The 20,952-nt window shown below is 38.4% G+C and overlaps 1 protein-coding gene across 5 annotated transcripts in view; it reads left to right on the top strand.

The window, feature by feature from the left end:
* CKAP5 (cytoskeleton associated protein 5) overlaps positions 1 to 20,952 on the top strand; it is a 113,084-nt gene that overhangs the window by 59,877 nt on the left and 32,255 nt on the right. For all 5 annotated transcript variants that reach the window (XM_047878158.1, XM_047878154.1, XM_047878156.1 and 2 more), the window contains 15 exons: positions 280 to 369; positions 482 to 646; positions 1,213 to 1,341; positions 1,897 to 2,079; positions 4,805 to 4,918; positions 5,209 to 5,319; positions 6,291 to 6,383; positions 9,290 to 9,475; positions 10,642 to 10,736; positions 13,462 to 13,519; positions 13,609 to 13,734; positions 14,350 to 14,489; positions 14,676 to 14,850; positions 17,079 to 17,192; positions 18,232 to 18,360. In XM_047878158.1, the coding sequence (XP_047734114.1) occupies positions 280 to 369; positions 482 to 646; positions 1,213 to 1,341; positions 1,897 to 2,079; positions 4,805 to 4,918; positions 5,209 to 5,319; positions 6,291 to 6,383; positions 9,290 to 9,475; positions 10,642 to 10,736; positions 13,462 to 13,519; positions 13,609 to 13,734; positions 14,350 to 14,489; positions 14,676 to 14,850; positions 17,079 to 17,192; positions 18,232 to 18,360 (1,908 nt within the window). The remainder of the gene's footprint in view (positions 1 to 279; positions 370 to 481; positions 647 to 1,212; positions 1,342 to 1,896; positions 2,080 to 4,804; positions 4,919 to 5,208; positions 5,320 to 6,290; positions 6,384 to 9,289; positions 9,476 to 10,641; positions 10,737 to 13,461; positions 13,520 to 13,608; positions 13,735 to 14,349; positions 14,490 to 14,675; positions 14,851 to 17,078; positions 17,193 to 18,231; positions 18,361 to 20,952) is intronic.

Raw genomic sequence — 20,952 nt, 5'->3', positions numbered from 1 at the left:
AGGTTGTGTAACTATCACGACTATTTAATTCCAGAACATTTTCATCTTCCCCCAAAAACCTTTATGCCCACTAGCAGTCATTTCTTACTGGCAGCTACTAATCCACTTCTGTCTCTATGGATTTGACATTTCATGGCATCATTTAAATGGGTCATACATAAGCCTTTATGACTAGCTTCTTTGACTTGGCATATTTTCAAGGTTCATTCATGTGTCATGTCAGTACCTCATTCATTTTTGTTGCCAGCAAAATAATATTCCAGCTGTTCACTTCCATAGGTTGTGCCAACCATTTTGGAAAAATTCAAAGAGAAGAAGCCTCAGGTGGTGCAAGCCCTGCAGGAGGCAATTGATGCAATCTTCCTTACTGTAAGTGGACAGCATGAGTTTGCACTTTTGTCTAAAGTAAATTTTGTCAGTGTAATATTTTGATTGTTCTTATAGTTGAGAAAAGCTCATTGACCATGTTTTCTTTTTAAAGACCACACTACAGAACATCAGTGAGGATGTTTTAGCAGTAATGGATAATAAAAATCCAACCATCAAGCAGCAGACATCTCTTTTCATTGCCAGAAGCTTCCGCCACTGCACTGCTTCTACCCTCCCAAAGAGCTTGCTAAAGCCCTTTTGTGCTGCTCTACTTAAGGTATAGACTCTCTTTGGAACTGGGGGAATTTTTTATGCCTATGGAAGATTTTTTCCCATATTAATTATGTACAGTGACTACTTGACTTTCAGACTATAGAATATGCTCTTTTGAGGAGCAGACCCTCTGTGGCTTTGGAAACTGAATCCAAATTCTTGTACTCTTTGTGTTCCTGTTCTCAAAGAAGAGCACAAGTTAGCTTTATGATTCCACTAACTGCTAAACATGTTGTTTCTTATTTGGCCCATATACTGGTGTTCAGCTGGATCTGGCCAAGCACAGGCATACAGTTTGGAGTCTTTGAACATCATTTGCATGTGCGGCATTTTAAATAGAGGGTAGGAGGAAAAGGAAGCACTTACTTGCTGAATGGATTACCAAAGGTTTCCTTGACCCAAAAAGAATTTTTGAAAGAGTAACTGTTGGTTGGCAAGAGGAAAACTACACTTAGCTTCAGTGAACTGTAAAAAGCAAATTCTTTATCCAACAGTCATCAATCTGAATTAAAATCAGTAATACCTAAAATATCTTACATAAAGACCATTTTGCTTACTTCCGGACCACAGCACATCAATGATTCTGCTCCTGAAGTCAGAGATGCTGCATTTGAAGCACTGGGCACTGCTTTGAAAGTGGTGGGTGAGAAAGCAGTAAATCCATTCTTAGCTGATGTGGACAAACTCAAGCTTGATAAGGTAGGTTAGTGACAGATTATAATGCAATTGGACAACAATCTTATCTCTGTGCATTATGATTTTGTTTTGATTTCATTCGTTCTGTTTCATGAAGATAAAAATGATGATATCAGCTTGTGAAATTTATTTAATTTGCCACTGGTGGTTCAGATCTGGAGTGTTGAAAAGATAGCTTTTGAGGATGTAAATTTCATCTTAAGCTGTAGTGGTGATATTTGTAGAGATGGCTTTCAAATTATAAAAACAGAAAGAAAAGAAAGCTGAGTGATCTGTCCCTAGAGGAAGTGAAAAGGATATTTTAAGATAAATTTGTTTCTAATACCTAAAAAGTTACTTTTCTAAATATGAATGTTTTCTATCAAAAATGTGGTTGTTGAATGTTTATTATAATTCTAATTTGTGTGGAAATAAAATGTAAGAAAGTAGATTGTTTATTTTTGCTTAAGCAAACTGAATTCTCATACAGTTGTGGTTTAGATAACTTATTAAGTAATAATGTAGTGATTATATTTCAAAGTTGGGCTTAATGATGTTCATTTCAATTTCTTTCTCTAGATCAAAGAATGTTCAGAAAAAGTAGAGCTCGTACATGGTAAGAAAGCTGGACTTGGAGCAGACAAGAAGGAATTCAAGCCTGCTCCTGGAAGGACTGCTGCCTCGGGGGCTGCAGGAGATAAGGACACAAAGGACATTTCAGCACCCAAACCAGGACCCTCAAAAAAGGCACCTGCTACTAAGGTTAATAGATGACTTGGAAAATATGGTTCAAAAGTTAGAATTTAGTAACACAGGATTGGAGTCTCGGATTCATGGTTATCCTTCCAATATGATTTCATTTGAGAAATGAATGCATTACCACATTTAAAATATAGCAGAACATCCATCAACAAAGAGTATTCCAACAATACGTTTGGTTATGTAAACTTTAATAAAGCTAAAAATGGTAATGAAGGTACAGGAGTGCATTTTGAGTGATCTTAAAGTATTATTAAATAAAGAAATAAAATCGCAAAGCACTTAACGTTAATAACATCACTTTGGTCATTTTGCTGATAATGCTGTTGAGTTACATCACCAAGTCTACATACCAGTCAAGGTCTTGTTACTTTTATACAGTGTGGAAGGGAAATGCCTAGAGGCAAATGTGGCATTCTTTTAGAGAACATTTGTCCTGTGGACTCTCTTAAGCATCAAATTATCTACCATGGATGTAGAAAGTTTATTCTCTTCTCTCACCCGGAACACCAGCATGAAGTCAGGGAGAGAACTGGTATTTAATAAAGCATCATTTGGGAAGCATTTTACCTAAATAATCTCATGTAATCATCAAACAACCCTTGAAATAACTATTTTGAGATCCCTATTTTTCCAGAAAGGGAAATGGAGGCTCAGCAAGGTTAAGTATTCTACACATGCTCTAACAACTCTGATATCTATGTTGTTCATTTGTTTGTTTACTCTGACACCCCCAACCCACCCATCCCCCCCACCATACTGTAAACTTTAAAGGGTAAAGATCTTGTCACTGCTCACTCCCCCATGCATAGCGGAGTTTCTGGCAGACAGCAGGAACTGGGCACACATTTGGTGAATGGCCAGAGTTGCAGAACTGGTATTTGGACCCAGGTGCTTTTAACTATAGTCTTTGTACTTTAGTTCATCTTCTGCTGTCTCTTCAGCTTTCTAATGGGGGGTTAGCAGCTAGTCTCTTCTGTCGCACCAGCTGTTGCCTCTCTGGATAATGACCTGGGCACAGTACCTTAAGGCCTTTTCTTATCTGGTCGACTTTCTCTTATGAAGAATTCTTTAAAATAAGTAAGTGGGGAGCAACCTGCTTCATTTTTGTCTTTAATAGATAAGTAGGACAGCATTACCAATATACCTACTAAGCCAATAAACATATATGTCTGTGAAAGAAAAAAAAAAAAGATAAGTAGGAGATTTGTTAATTGAGGTACCTCTCTATACAGAGAGTGCTATTTATTATAGAAAATGATCCAGAAGAGGTGTTCTGGTTAGTCAAAAAGTATAGAATTTTCTATTTTGTCGGCCAGAAAACAATTCAATTTCTAACGGGTTGTTATTATGAACCAACAGAATCATACTTCTGACATGAACCAGCAAGTATTAGAGGTTTTCATTTCATTAAAAAACCAGCATCTTAGTTTTGCTAACTACACCTTAAAAGCTCAGATTATGTTCAAGATGACATTAGTTTCAGAAGAAGTCTGGATGTTGAAGACAGTCTGGCCTTCTCTCATTTTATTTTTTCTTTCTGGTTTGGGGCATTGTTTAACAAATACCAAAATAGATAGAAGGAATGATGTGAACAGTGATATGTGTTACCATGTTAATGTTACTGTCGGTTGTGTGCCTTGTGATAAACTGCTATTTTCTTCTGACCTTTCAAAACTGGAGTAAAATAATTGAGATGTTTAAGCGCAGTATTAGCAGATAGAAACCAGTGGGTATAATCCAAAGTGTGACCAACTGAAGTTTATTCCAGGATTATAAGGATGGTTCAATATTAATGTTAAAAAACTTACATTTAGAAATCAAAAGAAATCTAATTTCAGACATTGAAAAAGGAATATAGCAAATTCAACATATCTTCATGATAAAAATTCTTAATACATAGAAATAGATGGATTCTTTGACATGACTAAATATCTAGAAATAGATCTATAGATAGCAGTAGACCTCGCAAACCAAAAGTCAGCATCATGCTTCATAGTGATGAAATACTAGAAGCATTACTGTTAAAGTGAGGAGTAAAGCAAAAAATGCCTGCTGGTACCATTATTGTTTAATAACTTTATACAATTAAAGGAATAAAGTAAGACCAATGCTAATATAAGGAAGGAAAAGGCACAGTTATAATTTTTGTAGATCATATGATCATATACTTGGGAAATACAAGTAGGTCAAACAATAATAAAAAGATCCAGTAAGGTGGCCATCTTCAACATGGTTAAGCCACTTACTGCCATTGCCATAACAACCACTTTATTCCTTCAAAATTACATGGTTCTACAGTGAGTTAATGTATTTTTCTGTTATTGGGGTGCCTTGTGGTGAAGTATGGGGTAAATGTTAGAAGTTAGAAACTGTCCTTTACTAATGCAGGAAAGATTTAGAGGCATTTAAAGGCATCAAATGTTAATTCTCAAATAAAATGTCTTATAATTCCAGTCCATTTTCATTTCATTTACCTCATTAGCTCATTCTGAATTGAAGGTTCTTAATAGTGGGGGTCTGCAGATTTCCCCATGAATGGTCTTCAGGAGCTCTGTCTGCCCTTGGAAGTGTTAAGTTCTGTGGGCACCAAAAACACAGGGGTTTTTGGTTGGTTGAGTGGTCCCTCATTTTAATCAAATTTTTAGGGAGTCTCTGGCCCAAAAATGCTTAAGAACCACTGTTCTAAATCCTTAAGTGGTTTAACTTTCTTTTAAATTGCTTTTAGGCTGGTGGGCCACCTAAGAAGGGGAAGCCAGCTGCGTCAGGAGGTGCAGGGGGCACTGGAACCAAGAATAAGAAAGGACTGGAAACCAAAGAAATCGTGGAGCCTGAGCTTTCGGTCAGTATTCTACAGGATGCCTCAAACTCAGAAAACCACGGAAAGTCAGTTCCTGGGAGAAGACTTGAGTTCTTTGCTGAGTTCTACAACATAGAGTTAATTGGTATTTTTCACTTAGTGAAACTGTGCCTTGGACGACCTTCCTTCCCCTTTATGGTAGTAGAGTAGAAACCTCGGGTACTATAGGATACCTATGGGAGTGTTCATGTAGTTCGGCCTGCAGCATTTTTACATTCTTGTCATCTGTTTCCTTAAGCAATTCTTAATTTTAATGTTTTTGCATCTTACAGATAGAAGTATGTGAAGAAAAAGCTTCAGCTGTCCTTCCTGCTACCTGTATACAGCTTCTAGATAGCAGTAACTGGAAGGAAAGGCTGGCTTGTATGGAGGAGTTCCAGAAGGTAGGTGCATGGGGATGAGTTGAGTGTGAAAGAACATTACATTACAGAGAAGTGATGACATCAACAAAGTACTTGTCCTACTTGCTGTATTTTATAAACAGTAACCATGTTTCAGAGTGTTAACTCTGATGAGCGGGGGGTGAGGGGATGGGGAGGGACTGGTTTTTTAGCTGCATAGTGTATATCTTTTAACATCTGCTTTCTGTGGCTTCTATAAGCTCATAACTTAGTACTTACTCAAGAAAGTTAGGTTTATTCTGAATTACAGGGTTTAGATGAATTTTAATATTATGGTATTTAATCATTAAACTTACTAGGCAAACATATAACTCCACTTAAACCACCCCTCTTCCCTTTCTCTGCTTTCCTCTTTGTTGTCTTGATTCTTGGAAGAACAGATACTATTCCTTGGTGTGAGAAGCTCCTTTCAGAAATCTGTATTGGAAGGGAGCGTGGAAGTTCCTTTCGGCATATACTCTATGATTCTAATGAGGAGGGTGTGGAGGAACCACAAGAGCACTGGGACTTGAGGCAGGAGACCTCGCTTCCAGGCCTGCATGTGCCATGCATCAGGTTTAGACCTGAGTTTGCACATCTTTGAAATTTAATACTTAACCACTTCTTATCTGTTCTACTTTGCTCTATGTTTTTAGGAAAATCAGATAAGTCAAAATATGTATAAGCAGTTTCTGCCTCAAACTAGGCAAATGAAAACTGTTACTGTTACATTCCTTGGACCAAATTCTTTGTGAAACCTGAAATGTGGAGGGAAAAGAGTATCACTGGTATTACTATAACAACTGTACATCAGATATCCAACTTAAAAAGCACTATAACAAGCTATCTAAGCTCTCTCTATAACCCTCCTTGCTTCCATTCTTCTCTCTCCTTCAAGTCACCTACTTCAGTATGTGCTGTTTCCCTCACTAATCATTAAACCCTTAATTCTGATTCTCTTCTTTTACTTCAAGGCTGTTGAACTAATGGATCGAACTGAAATGCCATGCCAGGCATTAGTGAGGATGCTGGCCAAGAAACCTGGATGGAAGGAAACCAATTTTCAGGTAATTTTTAATTGGAGATTTTAGTATCTTTTATTCAAGTAATTTCTATCATATCATCTATGGAGTAAGAAAGAGAGATAATTTTGGTAATGATTTTTAGCTTTTTTTTTTTTAAATCACTCAGCCAGTATGTCATCTAACTTTAAATGTGAACAATGGAGTATGTGCATTTTGATTAAACATAGAACTATACCTTTGTGTAATTGGGAGTTTATATATATGGAAGTATTACCTATATTGTTTGTGTGATTTATGTATATATATATTTTTTCTCCTCATTAGTTAGGCCTGGAATCCCCCTAATCTTCACATATGCAAGGGAGGGATAAACAGTGAGACAGGTTTCTTATTTGTTTGGATAAAAGATAAATGGTCTTGGGGCGCCTGGGTGGCTCAGTCGGTTGAGTGTCTGACTTTGGCTCAGGTCACGATCTCGCAGTCCTTGAGTTCAAGCCCCGCGTCAGGCTCTGGGCTGATGGCTCAGAGCCTGGAGCCTGCTTCTGATTCTGTGTCTCCCTCTCTCTCTGCCCCTCCCCCGTTCATGCTCTGTCTCTCTCTGTCTCAAAAATAAATAAATAAATGTAAAAAAAAAAAAGATAAATGGTCTTTAAATTACCAGTGAAAAATTGCCACATAATTTAATGCATTAACTGGTAGTAGGGATGAAATTTTGCAGTGCTGTTATTTAGTCTAAAGCGTCCGTGCAAAGGGAGGTTTAGGAAAGTGATACAGGAAGGAAAAGGAGAAAAGTTTCCTTGTCCTCTTCAGATATTCATAGACCTTGTGGGAAACAAAAGTTTGAAATATATCAGGTTTATTTTTGGCATCCCACTAGTCTCTTTTTTGCTTCTATTCTGCCACCTCTTGTTCCCTCGATAGGATCCTTCGCTCCTTCACACACTGTGTTCCCTTAGCACTGTTACAGCACCTCAGCCATACCGTCCAGTACCACAAAGCCTTCTTCTGCCAAGAGGTTCTCATGCTGGCCTCTTCCCCCACACACCATGTTGAAAACCCCTCTTTATGCAGCTTCTAAGATCGGCGAAAGAAGCATCCTTGATTTGAGCTTATACCTTCCTATGTGTTAGATCCGTAACAAAGGATAATTTTATGTATATATTTTTCTTTATGACAATTTTATTGAGGGAGTATAAAGCTCACCCTTTTAAAGTGTACAGTGCAGCAGTTCTTAGGGTATTTGCATAGTTCTGCAACTCCTACCACTCTGTAACTTTAGAATATTTTCATCACTCCAGCAAGAAACCCCATACCCATCGGCAGTCCCTTTCTCTTCTCCCCCAATCCCCCTCACCACCCACAGTCCCTGGCAACTATTACTCTACTTTCTGTCTCTATACATTACTTCTCATGGACATTTCGTAGAATGAAGTGTCTTTTACTTAACTTAGTCTTTTCAAGGTTTGCCCATATGGTAGCATGTATCAACTCTACATTCTTTTTTTATGGCTGAGTAATATTCCATTGTATGGATATAGAACATTTTATTTACCTGTTTGTGTTGCTACACATTTTGACCATCTCTGTGAACATTGCATGTACAAGTGTTTGTGTGAACATGTTTTTCATTCTCTTGGATATATACCTAGAAGTAGAATTGCTGGGTCATATGGTAACTGTGTTTAACTTTTTAAAGAACTGCCAAACTTTTCCAATGTGACTTCACCATTTTGCATTCGTACCAGCAATGCAAGAGAATTCTAATTTCTATACATCCTCACCAACTCCTGTTATTTAAATATTCAAACAGGATAGAGGGAGATACTTATGGGCAAAGGCGTCTCAAGCGCCATACATCTAGCATCTTCACATTAACATCTTTAAATTGTTTTCACAGCTTCTTCATTCTTCCACTTAAAAGTATACACGTTGTTTAAGTCTTTCAAGTTCTGTTGTGTGTGGTGTGTGCATGAGGGTTGTAGTTTTTTTGCAGATAACACTAGTGGGAATGCTGAGTTATACGGTCAGTATGATCATTTATTATGTATTTCAAGATGTGTGTTCAGTACTATTGTAAATAACCGTGAGAGGAGAATAGAGAAATTAATTTTTTAAATTCATAAACTTTTAATGTGCTAACATTGTCATTATTTTGAAACATTGAGTATTTGGTTTTTTCTCTCTTAGCTGTCAATTAGCTACTTTAATTTTTTTTAATGTATATTTTATTTATTTATTTTGAGAGAGAAAGAGCATGAGTGAGGAAGGGGCAGAGAGAGGGAGAGACAGAATCCCCTGTCAGTGCAGTTGACTGGGGGCTCGAACTCACAAACTGTGAGTTCATGACCTGAGCTGAAATCAGGAGTCGGATGCCCAGCCAACTGAGCCACCCAGGTGCCCCAGCTACTTTAATTGATAACAAGGATAGAAATCATTTTGTTTCTTTGTTTAAAATTGTTGTTTTTAGCGGCACTCAGCTGGCTCAGTCAAGAGCATGAGACTCTTGATCATGAGTTTGAGCCGCATTTTGGACACAGAGATTACTTGAAAAATAAATTAAATAGGGGCACCTGGGTGGCTCAGTTGATTAAGCATCTGACTTCAGCTCAGGTCATGATCTCACAGTTCAGGAGTTCAAGCCCTGCATCAGGCTCTGTGCTAACAGCTTGAAACCTGGAGCCTGCTTCAGATTCTGTGTCTCCCTCTCTCTCTTTCTCTGCCCCTCACCAACTTGCTCTCTGTCTCTCAAAAAATAAATTAAAAAAATAATAAAAAATATTTTAAAAATAAATAAATAAATAAATAAATAAATAAATAAATGTATTTGTCATTTTTAGTTTGGTCATGTTCTTAGTTGTTCCTGTATTACATCTTCAGGCTGCTATAAAAATAAGTAAATCGATGTCTTTGGCTTACTCATAACTTTATGATGCTTATCCTTTGTTCAGGTGATGCAGATGAAGCTTCACATAGTTGCTTTGATTGCCCAGAAAGGGAATTTTTCCAAAACTTCAGCTCAGATTGTCTTGGATGGCCTTGTGGACAAGATTGGAGATGTAAAGTGTGGGAACAATGCAAAAGAAGCTATGACAGCAATAGCCGAAGCTTGCATGTTACCGTGGACAGCTGAACAGGTTAGTAACAGAGCTCTTTCCCTAACTTTTCCCAGATTTTTCCCAAATGTTAATTTAAGGTTACTAGTTAAATGGTAGTCCTTTTCTTCTCAAGTCAAACCATTTTTATATTCTGCATTTTTATCCTTACCTTTAATAATATACTGTTGTCTGATAATTAGAATTTATTTTGGCCAAGATATTCTGTTTAAAAATGAGAGGGGCACCTGGGTGGCTCAATCGGTTGAGCCTGAGACTTCGGCTCAGGTCATGATCTCACTGTTCTGAGTTCCAGCACCACGTCGGGCTCTGTGCTGACAGCTTAGAGCCTGGAACCTGTTTCAGATTCTGTGCCTCCCTCTCTGTCTCTGCCCCTACCCCATTTGTGCATGCGCACTCTCTTGCTCTCACTCTTTCTCAAGTAAATAAACATTAAGAATTAAAATAGGGGCGCCTGGGTGGCTCAGTCAGTTAAACGGCTGACTTTGGCTCAGGCCATGATCTCGCGGTCCGTGAGTTCGAGCCCCGCATCAGGCTCTGTGCTGACAGCTCAGAGCCTGGGGCCTGCTTCGGATTCTGTGTCTCCCTCTCTCTGACCCTCCCCTGTTCATGCTCTGTCTCTCCCTGTCTCAAAAATAAATTAATGTTAAAAAAAAAAAAAAAATTAAAAAAAAAAAAGAATTAAAATAAAAAAAGAAGAGAATAATTTTCTCCTAAGACATTATAATCCAGAGTGATCACTAAGGAAAAGTTGTAAAGTCAAGAATGCTTTTACTACTCCTGTCACAAGGGAGCCTGGGTGGCTCAGTCAGTTAAGCATCCAACTCTTTATTTTGGCTCAGATCATGATCTCACGGTTGTGAGATAGAGCCCCACATCATGGATCCTGCTTAAGACTCTCTCTCTCCCTCCTTCCCCTCCCTCCGTCCCTCTGCCCCTCCCCTGCTCACTCACACTCTCCCTCCCTCATGCTCTCAAAAAAAAAAAAAAAAAAAAAAAGATACGATGTCACTTACGTCATTTTCTTGTGTGAGTTAAATATTTCATTCATAAGGCATTCTTGTAGTTCTATCGGCATTGGAAAAGCCACTCCTAATCCACTTCTGCCTTACTGCCATACCACATTTCTGTGAGAAATATGAGAAAAAGCACATATTTGTTTTTGTTTTTTCCCTCTTTCACTCCAGGTTATGTCAATGGCGTTCTCACAGAAGAATCCCAAGAATCAATCAGAAACTCTGAATTGGCTATCAAATGCAATAAAAGAATTTGGTTTTTCTGGGTAAGTCAGAAAGAAATCAGGTACAAAATAATTAAATATTTTGCTAATCTCTAACTGGTGATTTTGTTTGTTCACCTATCTCTGCTATTTCTGAGAAGCCAGAGCTTTTCATATCCACTAACTTTAGAGTTCTCTAAGTTGTTTTTCCTTAAGTGTTAACAATTGTCCCACAGAAAAGCCAGTTCTGAGAAGACCTAGTCAAATGCATTTGGAAATTCTTACATGTAATCACATTTGTTTAGAGAACTATCATGCACCTTGGTGAATTAAGGGCTCTCAAGGTCAGGCAGCAGAGAAGCTTATCTAACTTATTTGCATTTGAACATACTTGTTTAACAAAATTTTATAGAGCTTTCTTTATGCCAGGCGCTTTCTTCTTCTTCTTTTTTTAAATGTTTTATTTATTTATTTTGAGAGAGAGCGCGAGCAGGGAGAGGGGGGCAGGGGGTCAGGGAGGGGAGAGAGAGAATCCTAAGCAGGTTCTGTGCTGTCAGTGAGGAGCCAGATGCAGGGCCCCATCCCCCAAACTGAGATCGTGACCTGGGCCAAAATCAAGAGTTGGACATTTAACTGACTGAGCCACCCAGGTGCCCTTATGCCAGTCACTTTCTAAATAATAATTCCTTTAATTTCATTCTCATAAAAACTACCTACGTGAGGTATTGTTATTCCCATTTTATAAGTGTGGAAATTGGGGCACAGGAAGCTGAAGTAATCTGTCCAAGTCACAGTTCAGAAGTGGCAAAGCCAAGATTTGAACCCAGGCATTCTGTCCAAGAGACAATACCATAACTGCTATACTATGCAGCCTTTCTACTATGTGCCATGCTGCTTATTACAACACACCTCTTAATGTCTTGTAAAATAGTTTTCTATGTTCTACCAAATGAAGAGTTACTACTCTCGAAGTTATTCAGGTGTCATTCAAGCAAAGACTTGTGTGTCTATATTTATAGTTGAGGGTATTGTTAAAATCCCTTCAAAATTGTATAATTTTTGGTGTAAAACTAATCTCCTGGCATGGCATAAAAGCCAGGTGAATGTTTTTCTCTTTTTAATTTGTCCATGATCTTTCATTTATTCAACAACTACATATTGAGCACTTCATGGTGTTTCAGTCATTTGTTCTAGTTCCTAGGAATGCATTATAGACAAGATTAAATTCTTGCTTTCATAAGACTCATATTTCAGTAAGAGCAGATGACAATATGCAGTGAAAAGAATATCCGGAGGTACAGGGACAATGGAATAAAAATAAAGGATAAGAAGTTAGGTAATATTGGGGCGCCTGGGTGGCGCAGTCGGTTAAGCGTCCGACTTCAGCCAGGTCACGATCTCGCGGTCCGGGAGTTCGAGCCCCGCGTCGGGCTCTGGGCTGATGGCTCGGAGCCTGGAGCCTGTTTCCGATTCTGTGTCTCCCTCTCTCTCTGCCCCTCCCCCGTTCATGCTCTGTCTCTCTCTGTCCCAAAAATAAATTAACGTTGAAAAAAAAAAAATTTTTTTTTAAAATAAAAATAATAATTAAAAAAAATAATAATAAAAAGAAGTTAGGTAGTATTACCTAGGAGTGTTGGGATGGTCCTTCCTGAGAAAATGACATTTGAGCAGAGACCATTAGGACCTGAGGTGGCTAGCTGTGACAGTCTGGGAAAAGATCATTCTAGGCCAAGGGAACAGCAGTTGCAAAAGCCCTGTAGTAGGAGCATGTGTGATGTATTTAAAAATAGCAAGGAGTGATTGTTTTCCAGTATGTAGCTGAAGGGGAATGAGTTGGGTGGTAGGGAGGAGGAGGAGACAAGATGCAAGAAAGAACAGGGCCAGGTCACTTAGAGCCTCAAAGCTTTAAGTTCGAAACCACTAGATGGTTTTGAGCAAAAGAGTAGTAGGATCATTTGGACTCCAGTCAGAGAGAACAGATAGTGAGACTCAAGGAGACTAATTAGTAAGCTATCGGAATAGTCCTTTCAAGAAAATAATAGTGGCTTAGGCATAGTTTGTAGAGATGGAAGCCTTAGGAGTCAGAATATATTTGAGAGAACTGAACAGGAAAATGGGTATAGGAGAGAGAGGAGTCAGGGATGGCCTGAGCAAATGGAGGAATGATGTACTTTGCTGAAGTAGGGAAGACCGTGGGAAAAATAGGATTTGGGTTTAGGGTGTGGACGGGAGTTTTGACCTTGAGAGATGTGTGACACCTACTAGACATTCTAAGCAAAATGTTACAAAGGCTACATGGATATATGAATGGAGTTCAGGAGAGAGGTCATCACTGGGATTTAGGAGCATTGAGCATGCGGACAGTATTTAATGCTCACTTTAAATGAGTCTAGAAACAGAATAAGTGAGACTTGGGGACATAGCCAAAGGGAGCCAGTCCTAGAATCTTGGCTTTATAAAACTCTTGAGTAGTGGTACCTGGGTGGCTCAGTTGGTTAAGCATCCAACTCTTGATCTTGGCTCAGGTCATGGTCTCATGGTTTGTGAGTTCGAGGCCTGCATCAGGATCTGTGCTGACAGTGAGGAGCCTGCTTGGGATTCTCTTTCTCCTTCTCTTTCTGCCCCTCCCCTGCTTGTGCGCATGCGCATATGCTCGCTCTCGCTCTCTCTCTCTCTCTCTCTCTCTCTCTCTTTCAAAATAAATAATAATAAATAAACAAATAAAAATAAAATTCTGTTGTGTATTTTGAGGGTTTCATTTGTTAATTCTAAATGTTATTTCTTCTAGGCTGAATGTGAAAGCTTTCATTAGCAATGTGAAGACAGCTCTTGCTGCAACAAACCCAGTGAGTACATACCAGCATATGTAGGAACATTGCAGCCATCCCTGTGGTTCTGTTCTCATTTAGAAAGTTCTTTTTGTTCTGTCTGCCAGGCTGTGAGGACTTCCGCCATCACCCTACTTGGTGTGATGTATCTGTATGTTGGCCCCTCTTTGCGAATGTTCTTTGAAGATGAGAAGCCTGCCCTCCTATCCCAGATAGATGCAGAATTTGAGAAGGTAAAGTTTGCAGAAATGATACAATCCATTGGTAGACGTGAGAATGCTCGTATTAGTTAAGTGTAAGCTTTTAACCCTTTGGAATGAAGAATATATATGTATTTATTTTTATATGCATAAAATACCCTGGGAAGAGTTCATAAGAAATTGATGGCTTTGTCTGTGAGGCAGCCAACTGGATGGCTGTGGTACAGGAGGGGAGATTTTCCTCTTTAGGTCTTTTGTACCTTTGGGTATCAAACATTTTGAATATGCTGCCTATTCAGAAAGCATACTAATTAACATTTAAAATAATTTTAAATAAAAGAAATTTGACCTTCCTTGAATAAACTTTTTAATTGAAATTGCTGAGTTTGGGCAGACTTGCTCTGTATTTCTTAGGCTTACAAGTCAAAAGACAGCTTTATGATTGAAAAGTCAGATTCTAATAGGTTTGTATAAAAATGCCTTTGGCTATATAGTCTCAAATTTGGAATCTAGGAATTAAAATACATACTGTGTAAATATTAAGTGGTATGAAAGAGTAGGAAAGTTTGACATAGTCCCATTCTCTAACTTGTTTGCTCTCATACCCTTCATCAAGTTCATTGGACTCACTGATTTGTTTGTGTGTAGATGCAGGGACAGAGCCCACCTGCTCCAACCAGAGGGATTTCCAAACACAGCATAAGTGGTACAGATGAAGGAGAAGATGGAGACGAACCAGATGAGGGGGGCAATGATGTTGTGGATCTTTTGCCGAGGACAGAAATCAGGTAGGTTTGTTGCAAATGGTTTATTGGATTTTTGTAGCAGTTTTTTGTTTGTTTGTTTTGTTTTGTTTTTTGTTTTGTTTTAGTGAATTCCTAATGGTACTTTCTCTTTCTCAGTCAAGAGTACTTCTGTGACATAATTATTTCTTTAGGAGTCTGGAATTAAAGATTCCATCCTTGCTTTTTCAGTGATAAAATCACCTCAGAGTTGGTGTCTAAGATTGGTGACAAGAATTGGAAGATCAGGAAAGAAGGTCTAGATGAAGTGGCAGGTATTATCAATGAAGCCAAATTTATCCAACCGAATATAGGTGAACTGCCAACTGCCTTGAAGGGTCGACTCAATGATTCAAATAAAATCTTGGTACGTAGAACATATATACCTGTTCTTTTTCTCTCCCTCCCCTCTTCTCTGAAGGAAGTCCCTTTTAAATACTAACCTTCATCTGCAAAAAAAAAAAAGGGTGGTCACTTTATTTTCTTTGAACTAGAAATAGCTTCCTTTAATCTCTTAAGTGTGCCTCCAGATAGGTTGGTAGACAGCAGGTTTATTTTATTTATTTATTTGTTTGTTTGTTTGTTTGTTTATTTATTTATTTATTTTATATATATGAAATTTATTGACCAATTGGTTTCCATACAACACCCAGTGCTCATCCCAAAAGGTGCCCTCCTCAATACCCATCACCCACCCTCCCCTCCCTCCCACCCCCTATCAACCCTCAGTTTGTTCTCAGTTTTTAACAGTCTCTTATGCTTTGGCTCTCTCCCACTCTAACCTCTCTTTTTTTTTTTTTTTTCCTTCCCCTCCCCCATGGGTTCCTGTTAAGTTACTCAGGATCCACATAAGAGTGAAACCATATGGTATCTGTCTTTCTCTGTAAGGCTTATTTCACTTAGCATCACACTCTCCAGTTCCATCCATGTTGCTACAAAAGGCCATATTTCATTTTTTCTCATTGCCACGTAGTACTCCATTGTGTATATAAACCACAATTTCTTTATCCATTCATCAGTTGATGGACATTTAGGCTCTTTCCATAATTTGGCTATTGTTGAGAGTGCTGCTATGAACATTGGGGTACAAGTGGCCCTATGCATCAGTACTCCTGTATCCCTTGGATAAATTCCTAGCAGTGCTATTGCTGGGTCATAGGGTAGGTCTATTTTTAATTTTCTGAGGAACCTCCACACTGCTTTCCAGAGCGGCTGCACCAATTTGCATTCCCACCAACAGTGCAAGAGGGTTCCCGTTTCTCCACATCCTCTCCAGCATCTATAGTCTCCTGATTTGTTCATTTTGGCCACTCTGACTGGCGTGAGGTGATACCTGAGTGTGGTTTTGATTTGTATTTCCCTGATAAGGAGCGACGCTGAACATCTTTTCATGTGCCTGTTGGCCATCTGGATGTCTTCTTTAGAGAAGTGTCTATTCATGTTTTCTGCCCATTTCTTCACTGGGTTATTTGTTTTTCGGGTGTGGAGTTTGGTGAGCTCTTTATAGATTTTGGATACTAGCCCTTTGTCCGATGTGTCATTTGCGAATATCTTTTCCCATTCCGTTGGTTGCCTTTTAGTTTTGTTGGTTGTTTCCTTTGCTGTGCAGAAGCTTTTTATCTTCATAAGGTCCCAGTAATTCACTTTTGCTTTTAATTCCCTTGCCTTTGGGGATGTGTCAAGTAAGAGATTGCTACGGCTGAGGTCAGAGAGGTCTTTTCCTGCTTTCTCCTCTAAGGTTTTGATGGTTTCCTGTCTCACATTTAGGTCCTTTATCCATTTTGAGTTTATATTTGTGAATGGTGTGAGAAAGTGGTCTAGTTTCAACCTTCTGCATGTTGCTGTCCAGTTCTCCCAGCACCATTTGTTAAAGAGGCTGTCTTTTTTCCATTGGATGTTCCTTCCTGCTTTGTCAAAGATGAGTTGGCCATACGTTTGTGGGTCTAGTTCTGGGGTTTCTATTCTATTCCATTGGTCTATGTGTCTGTTTTTGTGCCAGACAGCAGGTTTATTAATCAAATTTTCATGAATCTCAGATTTGCTTTTTATAGGACTCTAATATTAAATATCTTTATATAAAACTGCTTGTAATACATATAAAACATGCTTAATTTCTAATTTTTAAATTTGGGTTTTTATGTGAGAATTTTCTTAAGCTAGGCTTTACCTTTAAAATTATAAAATTATAATTATAAAATTATCCTCTCGTAAAATTCTTTCTTTCTTTTTTTTTTTGTTTATTTTTGAGAGAGAGAATCCAAATCAGGCTCTGCGCTGTCAGCACAAAGCCTGACGTGGGGCTTGAACCCAGGAACTGTGAGATCATGACCTAAGCCAAAGTCAGACACTCAACTGACTGAGCCACTCAGATGCCCGTGGTCTAAAATTCTCATACTCAAGCTTTATGAACTGATGATGAAAGGCCACCACCTAAAAATTAACCATAAGCTAATTCAATAGCATCATAACAAACTGACTTCCCTGTCTCTTAAATAGGCCCAAAACTTCCTACTGCAATGACTACTTAGCAGCAAACTTAAAAAACTTTGAACATAGCCTGCTCATGGTTTCAAGTGTTGGCTCTTTCCCACTTAGGTGCAACAAACATTGAATATCCTCCAGCAGCTGGCCGTAGCAATGGGCCCAAATATCAAGCAACATGTGAAGAACTTAGGCATCCCTATCATCACAGTCCTTGGAGACAGCAAGGTAAGCCTGACTCCTGACCTCACTCCTTTTTGGAATAGGCCAGACATGTTCGTGGGCTAAGAATAATTCTTAGATGTACATGTAAGAGTACACATACACAGTCTATAAACTTTGCAGGGAAGAGAACATTAGAAGGAAAATAGTAAACATCTTTACCTCCAGGAAATATGAAGGTGAACAGATAGGTCACTAGCTTTGTGACCCTTAGATAAGTTATTTATCTTCTTTGAGGTTCAGTGTTGTTATCTATGAGATTTTATTCCTATAGAACTAAATAATCTGTACCTAAGATACCTATTAGTGTCTCCTGTAGTGTGCACTCAAAAAATGTTGGCTATTAGGATTATGACATCATTGTTACAAGTGCTGTTAAAAAGAGTGAATAAGTTTATGAATTTGGGGGTCCTTTATTTTCCACCTTGTTCTGGACCACTGGAGCAGAATCTTCCAGTACTTGCAGTTTCACAGTCCTAGAATCAGTCTCCTTGAAAGTAGCAAGCCTCTTATATTTAGCCCTAGATTGAATATTTGAATGTGTCTTTATTTTTGTGCAATTCATTTAATGTGAGGAATTGGGATATTTTAATATTTTTCATGTCAGTAAGTCCTCATGCTACAAATGCAAATTAATAGGAAAACCTAAGTGTTTGGGCAAATTGTTAGTAATTTGATTCTAACTCTTGAGTTTTCTACCATGTGGAATTACATTCTTTAGCAGATAACCATGGATATAACAGCCCCAGAGATTCAGGGAACAGAACCTCTGAGTTAATTCCTCTTACATGATGTGTTATACCCAGGTGACTGTTTTTGTCTGATTTAACCGACAGCATCTTTACAATGGAGTTTCATGTTTCTACTTTAGATTTTCAGTACAACCATAGAACTAGATTTTGTGTCAGAGAAGTTGATTCCAAGTATGTTCATGTGGACCTTAGAGAAACCTCCATTGTTCGTATCCCCAAAGTAACAACCTTTTTCACTCCCTATCTCCAAACCATAACTGATACTATCTTTACTAATTTTCTCCTCCCTTCAGAACAATGTTCGGGCGGCTGCCCTAGCGACTGTGAATGCTTGGGCAGAACAGACAGGCATGAAGGAATGGCTGGAGGGAGAAGATCTTTCTGAAGAACTCAAAAAGGAAAATCCTTTCTTGAGGCAAGAGGTAAGTACTACATATACAATGTGTTTACTCGTGTCTTTTACCTTCTTAGGTGTGGACCTGCCTAATAAATATGCATGTAGAGGTAGAATTGAGTTTCATTATGAAACAGTTAATAAAATGAAACCAAATTCCTGGAGCTTTTATACTCACGTACCTCTTTTTTCCCCCCTTTCATATACTTAAAAAAAAAAAAAAAAAATTTTTTTTTTTTTTTTAATTTATTTATTTTTGAGAGAGAGAGGAGACACAGATTCCAAAGCAAGCTCCAGGCTCCAAGCTGTCAGCACAGAGCCTGATGCGGGGCTTGAACTCACGTATTGCAAGATCATGACCTGAGCCAGAAGTCAGATGCTTAACTGACAGAGCTACCCAGGCGCACCTCATATACTTTTTTAACAATAAAAATTATTTTTTGAGAGAGAGAACACAAGTGAGTAAGGGGTTGAGAGAGAGAAGAGGGGTTTACCAGAACTTGTGTTTTACCCAAAGTGGGGCTCAAACTCACCTCATGTGGGACTCAAACTCACAAACTGTAACATCATGACCTGAGCCAAAGTCAGATGCTTAACGACTGAGCCACCCAGGCACCCTAAAAATAGAATTTTTTAAAGGACTAGCCTTTTTGTGAAATTTTCTATTTTCTTGAACTCTGAAGTTCAAGGTTCAAGAGGTTTTAATCAGAACATAAAAATAGAATTCAACATTCAAAAATCCATCAGTACCAACAGGCCAAAGAAGAAAAATCATATAATTGTATCAGTTGACACAAAAAAAGGATTTGAGAAAATCCAGCATCTATTCATGACAAAAACTCTGAGCAAGTTAGTAATAGAAGAGAACTACCTCTTCTTGCTAAAGCGCATCTACAAAAAACTTACATAGGTAATGTCATACTTAGTGGTGAAAGACTGAATGCTTTCCTCCTACGAGTAGAAATGATATGTTTTCACTACTGTTAATCAGCGTAGTCTGGCAAGTTCTGGGCACTGCAGCAATGCAAGAAAAAGAAATGGAAGACAGGGGCGCCTGGGTGGCTCAGTCGGTTGAGCATACACTCTTGATTTTGGCTCGGGTCATGGGATCGAGCCCTGCTTTGGGCTTCACGCTGAACACTGAGTATGGAGCCTGTTTGAGATCCTCTCTCTTTCCCCCTCTTCCTCTCTATCTCTGCCCCTCTCTCCTCCCTCTCTCCCCAAAAAAGGAAAAAAGAATTAAAAAAAAAGATGAAAGACAGGTTGGAAAAAAAATAAGTGAAACTATCCTTAATTGCAGATAACTGTCTACATAGAAAATCCTAAGGAATCTACAAGTAAACTCCTAGAGCTAATAAATGAGTTCAGTAAGACTGCAGGATACAAAATTAACACACAAAAATCAATCACATTTCTTTATAATACAGTGTATATACAGAAACTGAAATGAAAGGACCATTTACAATCACTCCAAAGAAAATGAAATCCTTACATGTGCACTTAGCAAAACAACTACAGAGTGAGTGTGTATACTGAAAATTACAGAATACTGTTGAAAGAATTCATCTATTTGGGAAGACCCAAATAGATGGAAAGACATGCCATGTTCATAGATGGGAAGACTCAATGTAGCAGGGATGTCAGTTCTCCTCAAATTGATCTATAGGTTTAATGTAATTCCCACCAAACTTGCAGCAAGTTTTTTTATAGAGACAGGTTTATCCTAAAATTTATATTCTAGCTAAAACAATCTTGACAAAGAAGAAAAACATGGAAATAATCACTCTACCATATATTAAGACTCACATATTGTTAACATAATCAAGAAACTGGTATGGGTGGTTGGGGGAGGAGAGGACAGACACAGGTCAATAGAACTGAAGAGGAAACCAAGAAATAGACCCACACAAATCTGATCAACTAATTTTTGACTAAGTTGCCAAAGTAATTTAGTGCAGGGAAGGCTGGCCTTTTCAACAAGTGATTCTAGAGCCTTTGACATCTATAGATAGAACAATAAACCTCAACCTAAACCTTTCATTTAACACAAAAATTAACTCAAAATGGATCATGGACTTAAATGTAGAACATAAAACTGTAGAACTTTTAAAGATAACATCAGTGAAAACCTTCAGAATACAGAAATTCTTCAGGCAAAGAATTCTTAGGCTTGACACCAAAACCACAATCCCATCAAAGGGAGAACTTGGTAAGTTGGACCTCAGTAAAAATTAAGAACTTTTACTGTGCAAAAGACCATGTGAAGATGATGAAAGTCAGCTACAGAGCAGGAGACAATATTTATAAACTTTACATCCAATAAAGGACCATTACTTAGAATATGTATGTAAAGAATTCTCAAAACAGTAAAAAAAAAAAAAAAAAATCTAATTAGAAAATGAGCAAGGGGGGCCTGGTGGCTCAGTCGGTTGAGCATCCGACTTGATCTCAGCTCAGGTCATGAATTCGAGCCCCACGTTGGGCTTCACGATGAGCATGAAGCCTACTTAAAAAAAAGAAGAAGAAAACAGAAAATGGGCAAAAGATGGGGCATCTGGCTTGTTCAGTCAGAGAGCATGCAACTTTTGATCTCAGGGTCATGAGTTCAAGCCCCATATTG

This window comes from Prionailurus viverrinus, chromosome D1 (assembly GCF_022837055.1).
Source record: "Prionailurus viverrinus isolate Anna chromosome D1, UM_Priviv_1.0, whole genome shotgun sequence".
Lineage (NCBI taxonomy): Eukaryota > Metazoa > Chordata > Mammalia > Carnivora > Felidae > Prionailurus > Prionailurus viverrinus.
Note: the sequence above shows the minus strand (reverse complement) of the source record. Positions and strands in the feature narration are given on the sequence as shown.